The sequence below is a fragment of the Myotis davidii genome, unplaced genomic scaffold (assembly GCF_000327345.1).
Source record: "Myotis davidii unplaced genomic scaffold, ASM32734v1 scaffold271, whole genome shotgun sequence".
Classification (NCBI taxonomy): Eukaryota; Metazoa; Chordata; class Mammalia; order Chiroptera; family Vespertilionidae; genus Myotis; species Myotis davidii.
In genome coordinates, this window is record NW_006284839.1 from 3,543,365 (window position 1) to 3,550,325 (window position 6,961).

Genomic DNA, 6,961 nt, shown 5'->3' on the forward strand with positions numbered 1-6,961 from the left:
TCCCTCCCTCTTTCTATGAGCATTCTCTCTCTTTCAAAAGAGAAACAGGAATTATCTAATATTAAGTTTTAGTTGTAGACTCTTCTCTCCTGAAACCTTAATAAAAGGTTTTTAAACACAAATTACCTGTGATTTTTAAAAAATATATCTTTATTGATTTCAGAGAGAAAGGGGGAGGGAGAGATAGAAACATCAATGATGAGAGTAAATTGTTGATCAGCTGCCTCCTGGATGACCTACTGGGGGTTGAGCCCACAACCTGGGCATGTGCCCTGACCAGGAATCAAATTGTGACCTCCTGGCTCATAGGTCAGCACTCAACCATTGAGCCATACCGGCTGGGCTATGATTTTTATTCTGGGTTTTGTTTTGGTTTTCTGTTTTGTTTGTGTAGGTACAACTGAAGCATAACGTTGCTGGTGTTAATGGGGTATGGAAAAGGGAAAGAATGTAAAGAGAGGTGAAGCTACTCTTAGGCTAAATTAATACTCAGTGGAATTCAGGGCTCAGAGGCACTCTCCAAAATCCCTGACTTGGAAGCTCAAGGCGAACACAGGAGATGCCGAGGAAGGTGAGCCCAGCCTACCTCTGGTTGTTACGTGTGTCACAGCACTCTCCACCCTGGGGTAAAGAGTCTGATTCTGGTTGGTGTTTTGTATGGGAGATGCATCCTACCTCCCAAGGACAAAGGCCTGGTGTCCTGGCTTCTAATTGTTTACTGGTTCTTCAACCTTCCAAAGTAGGTTTGATGAATATATTCCAACTTTCTGATTTCCAACATCCAACTCTTTGGACAAGCCTCTTCCTTAGATTGAATCCCTTGATTTCTTCAACTACTCAAAGGAGACTATTCTAAGTATCCAGGCCAATGGAGTCTCACTTCTTATAGTCCACCAGTTATAAAAAGAGCATGCAACATTTCCACGTTTTATACTTCTGTCATGTTCTTTAATCTCAACAATAAGCACATTCTATAAAAGAATGTGCCTGCTTGTGTTATAATCACATCGTGGCCAGATAAACTGCCAGTTAAGGTTTAACTGATATAACAAATATTGCCGAAACCGGTTTGGCTCAGTGGATAGAGCGTCGGCCTGCGGACTGAAAGGTCCCGGGTTTGATTCCAGTCAAGGGCGTGTACCTGGGTTGCGGGCACATCTTCAGTGGGAGATGTGCAGGAGGCAGCTGGTCGATGTTTCTCTCTCATCGATGTTTCTAACTCTCTCTCTCCCTTCCTCTCTGTAAAAAATCAATAAAAAAAATATATAAAAATATTGATTATATGTAGAAACTGTCAAATAGGGAAGAATGATGCTGAACCAGAAGCAAGAAGAAATTAGTTGTGAAATTTAGTCACGTCACCAATCTGTGGCCCAATTTTCTTACCAATGAAGTTGGCCAGAGCAGGCATTTTCTTATGGCCCTCCTGGTTCTCAAGTTCTGTGGGTCTGCGCAGTTCTTCTTGAACTGAGATAATTTTCAAGGACTCAATCTAGAAAGGAACAGTGACTGCTTATATTGTCCTTGAAACTCTGGCAGATAGCATGTGATCAACTGCTAAGACTAGTTCTGCACCCAGACACGACAGAAAATAGGTTTACGAGCTTCATTACGCTGAAGCCAGTTTTCCTGCCAGCTGATTCTCTTGTTGAGGGTTTTTTCTCATCTTTTGTGAAACTGGTAGCATTGCTTTCCCGTTCAATAAAATAGTTTCCAAGATCACTTTGGAGACTTGGGGTCAAATCAACCCAAAGGGCAATTACAACCACTTCCCTGGGCACATTTTTGGTTTGTCTAAAAAAAAAAAAAAGATTAGATCTCTGAAGTCCCTAAAGACAGACTAAAATGTGTAAACTTCAGGCCATAACTCCAGTTAAATGGGAAGAATACATTTCTAAGAATAAGAACTATCTGCAGATGAAATTATCATTTAGGAAAATAATTCATGTCATCAAAACCTGAAGTTTTTATGGTTAACTGATAAAAGTGAACTCTGAGGTTTTTTTTTAAACCCAAGAGTCTATGAAATAATTTCTAAATAGTTATGAATTTTAGGAAGTACAATTGACAAAATTTAGTTACTATAAACATATTAATTTTAGTTCAGTATTTATAGTTGTGCTTTTTATATACTGATTTTATACTTTCTTAGCATGTTATGACTTCTTATATATTTCAATATTTTAATATCTAATGAGTTTTAAAATCATTTCATAGACCTTAATGTCTAATATTTAAATATAGAGGCTTATAGTTATATCTTTGTTTTGATACCATAACTGTATTTTATTGCATGTCAAGTGCCTATTTGGGAGTACCACCTTAATTACATTATTCCCAATAAGGGAAAATAATTTCTGCAAAATAAAATATTCTAGTCCTGAATTTCTAAAATACTTGAGTAAAGATCATTCCCTTTCCTGTTCTTCCTTCTTGAATAAACAAATAAAATCAATGAAATAAACAAAAACAGAAGTGATTTGAGTAAAACAAACATTAAAAAGAATTTAATCATGAGATACATTGTGGTATATATGTATGTTTGAATGTGCATAGAAAAACATATCTGGAAGGATACATATCAAATTGCTAACAGTTTATCTTGAGGGTGTAGGATTGGAGTAGGGTAAGGGGAGTGCTCTTAAAGTCATATACTTCTGCATTGTTTGAAATTTTACAATAATTCACTACATTTATAATAATCAAAACCATAAAAATAAAAATAGCAACAAAAAGTAAATCACATACACATACACATTAGTTTTAAGAGTTACATTGGAGGTATAAAGAATTAAATCACATGGCACACTTTTCCACTAATACTGGAAGTAAACATAATCAAAGAAATAACCTTAAAGAAGCCACTTTTAGCAATATCCCAACCTAGGGAGGGGCAGGAGTGGGGGGAGGAGGAAGTCATTGGGGGTAAAAGGGGGACATCAGTAATACTTTCAACAATAACGATATTTTTAAAAACCCTTAAGAGCCCTTCAACAGTGACCCTTCAAGGTGAATATTAAAACTAAAAGCCGGGGTTACCTATTACTGGATGATCTACAGGAAAGCATGTCAATCTGAAAACTTCAGATAAAAGAAACAGCTTCACAGAAGTAAGTTGAAATTCTAAAACAATTAACCAAAGGCCAGAAATTGGGAGTAAGAGAATTCTGCCCAGCCCAGACCCAAAACTAAATCATTGAAATTTTGGTAATCTAGGGATATAGGTTAGGGACTTCTACTTTAGGCATTTGCTTATTATTTCCAATTTCTCAATTGGTCTGCTTTCTATTTCAATGATTGTAACCTAAATATACTGCAATTCTAATTGGAGAAAATAAAATTAATCTAGATTCAGTTTAGGCATATTCTTCTAGTTAAAGAACCAGAGAAACTTGAGACTAATGGTTTCCCATTATCCATTATTTTCTCATAACTGTTTCTAGCTACTTAATGAACATATTAGGACATAATACTTTTTTCTCATGTTCTAATTTTTTTTTTATTGAGTCATCAGAGATGACAAATTTTTTATTATGAACTTTTTTCTTCTAACAAAGAGGATTCTTTAGGTTGATGGTTAACTATCTTCATTGAAGTCAGGACATCTGTAACTGGAAGGTTCTACCTTTTGTAAGTTACATAATTAGGAACTTATCTATAAAATTTTGCACTCCTGAAACCGTGTTCCTGACCTTGGTGTCAAAGATTTATGTAGGATTATACTCACTGCATAAGTGAGTATTATGGGAAATTTGACAAAACTTAATCAGAATATCATTAGAAACAGCAGACATAAAGGGTATAAAGTCATAATGGCCATGTCATTTTTAAGTTAAAACAGCTGGAACATTGCTGTTTCTTAGTGAATTACAGTATTTTAATTTTCAAAAGTAGAAAACAAATGATTCATCATAATGTATATAAAGTACTTCACATGATGCCTGGTACACAATAACGACTCAATAAAAACTGTCTCTGTAATAAATGGATTAAAATAATAAAAGTATAAGAACCCCAAATAAAGAGAAGAGCTTTAAAATCGATTTCCTAGAGTATGTAGTTAAGTGGAAAGTCGAAGCTCACAGAGAGCAGTAAGGAATTCTACATTTTCTGGATCTATCTTTTGGGCCCTCTCATAATACTCAGCAGCTTGCCTTTTTTCTCCCTCCAGCTTGTAAACAAACCCTAGGGCACTTAAACTCTGCACATCTGACGCATTGTGACCAAGTCTCTTGGTGGCCAATTTCTTCAGAGCACTTGTCAGTTTGGTACGCAGGGATGACCTGTCTTTGACCTTTAAGGCTTCTAAGTAATGGTGGATGGCAGTATTTTCTGATTTACGATGGAATTCTTGAAAGCGGCCGTAGTGGTAGTGGATCTGATGTTTGTGATCATCAGTTATGTTCTCCAGACGAAGGGCTTTCTGGAAAATGTCTTCAGCATTGCTATACTGGCCTCCCTCCGCATACATGTTGGCCAGGTCTGTGTAGGCAAATGCAAACATAGAGTCTCGTTCCACAGCTGCCTTGAAATGAAATATAGCAGATGTAATCAGCCCGTCAACTTTCAGTTTATCTTTGCCTTTAGGTCTGTTGCGCGTGGCTTTCTTGATTTGGATCATCTGTGCCCTGTAACAAAGTCCCATTTGGTGATGCAGGAAAGAAGACGTTGGTGTCACCTCCAAAGCCTTTTTCAAAAGTTCAAGAGCTTTGTCCCAGGAATTTTTTCTCCTGTAGAATTTGGCCGCATAACGAAGGACATAAGGTTCGGATGATATCTGGTCCAGGATTTCTTCAATATACTTTTCCCCTTCAGCTTCTGCATGTACATCTTGAAGCTTCAGTGCCAGGAAAACCTTAATGTAGGTGTTATCTGGGTTCAGGGTTACAGCCTTCCTCAGAGGGCCCAGAGAGAAACTTTTTACAGACCCTTCTCTGTCAGAATCATCCAGCCGATACACTGTAATGGCATAACCAATGTTAAATTCCGGATTGTCTGGTTCCACTTCCAGAGCCTTCTCAAAAGCTGCTTTAGCCTTTTGGTAATACTTCCCTCCAAATTTCAGAAGTGCCCACCCTTTCTCACAGTCAATCTCAGGACACTCCAATTTGTAGTTAAAAGGACTGGACATTTTCTTGCAGACGTTCCCTACCTTGTCTGTATACTCCTGAGCTTCCTTAAGCTGGCCCATGTGATAATACACCCAGGCATAATTTCCCCAAGTGACCAGACTTCGTACTTCTTCTTTGTCTGAGTGTTCCCGCTGGATTATTTGTTCTGCTTGCTCCAAGCACTCTAGGGCATCCTTATTTTGGCCTTTCAGGTGTTTCACATAGGCCAACAAGTTATAAAGAGTGAGCCTGGATTTTGTCGTAAGAAATTCAAGCTGTTGCCCAATTGTATCTTCCACATCAAACAGATCAATGTCCTCCTTAAGTAAATTCCAGGTAAAGTGACATTCTAACTCCAACAGAATGGTCTTCAAGGAGTCCTTAGGAAGCTCACTGTCAAAAGATAAAACTCTTCTTAATTTTTGAACAAAGGAAACAATTTTTAAACCATAGTACTATTGTTTTCTTAATAACCAATTTCATCTTTTATTTGCTCTTACAGTTAAATCATAGGCTACTATAACTTTATACTAGATTCCTATGTGTACAGTTATGTCCCAAAAGTATTTCATTAAATTCTCATTATTTATTGCAAAATTCTGGAGATGATAGTGTTTTCTATGTTACAGAGTATCTATTTCCTTTTGGCAGTCACTATCCCACAAGAACCACCTATTTTTAGAGAGGAGAATTTAAATGTTTTATTTACTAGCCTTGAAAATTAAGAACAATAAATATAGTCAATAATTAATATAAAATTTTCATCTTTATATTATTAATGAAGGAAGAGAAAAAAGTGGGTGAGAAATAAGAAATACATTGAAGGAGACAGAGGAACCACACAAATATATCATTTTTCAGAGAAAGGAAGGAAGGTGTGGAGGGAGGGAGGAAGGAAAGCTTACAGAGAGACAGAAACAGGCACACTAAAAGATGGGGGGAAGCATAAGTTTCAGAGACATAAAAAGAAATATAAAAAAAGATTACTTAGGGTTTCTCTCAAAGAGGGAAATGCTCTCATTATGGAATGAACAGTGTACAGCGTGTCTGAGTGTATATTTCCTTTTCTGCCGCACACAGGACCCCCCTTGTATGCACAGGGTAAATATGTATTTGTGTAAGTGTTTATGGGAACTATAGTAGTTTTCCATCAATGAACATTTATTGATCACATCATATGCGTGAGGCAGTATTCTAGTTGTGGTGGATATAGCAGTGAACTAGCTAGAAAGAGGCCCTTTCTAATCACGATAACTCCATTCTGGAAAAGGAAGGAACAAAATGTGTTGACAGAAAATAAGCACGCATACAAATCAGTGGACAACATAATTCCAGAGTGCAATCAGTGTTAAGAAGAAGAAAATCAGAGTAATGGGATTAAGTGCTGCTGCTGGTGGGGGGATACTTTAGTTATGATTGTTAAGGAATAGCCCTTGTAAAAAGCAGCAACTGAAGTATGAGCCCAACAATGAAAAGGAGGCTGTCATAAAGGATCTGAGGGCAGAATGGTCTAAGCCAGTGCTTCTCAACCAGGGTGATTTTAACTCCCAGGGGACCTTTGGTCATGTGTGGAGACAATTTCGTTTGTCACCACAGAAGGAATGGTCAGCCCCAAAACCAAGAATGATCGAATTCAAAATGTCAACAATGATGAGGCGAGAAACCTTGGTTTGGGCTGAGGTACCAGCAAGCACAAAGGCCTTGATGTGGGAACAAATTGGCAGCGTTCAGGGGACAGAAGGAAGTGTGGCTGAAGCATAAATGAAAAGGAGATGAGAGGTAGTAGGCAGGGACAGCTGACTTAAATTGTAATCTAATTGCAGAAACCACTGGAGAAAAATCTTTAAGTA

At 37.5% G+C, this 6,961-nt stretch overlaps 1 protein-coding gene across 1 annotated transcript in view; it reads right to left on the reverse strand.

The window, feature by feature from the left end:
* Positions 1–2,479: 2,479 nt before the first annotated feature.
* Positions 2,480–6,961, reverse strand: part of IFIT5 (interferon induced protein with tetratricopeptide repeats 5) — a 28,647-nt gene continuing 24,165 nt past the window's right edge. Inside the window, exon 2 of the mRNA XM_006755118.2 lies at positions 2,480–5,504. Within this exon, the coding sequence (XP_006755181.2) occupies positions 4,061–5,504 (1,444 nt within the window). The 3' untranslated portion in view covers positions 2,480–4,060. The remainder of the gene's footprint in view (positions 5,505–6,961) is intronic.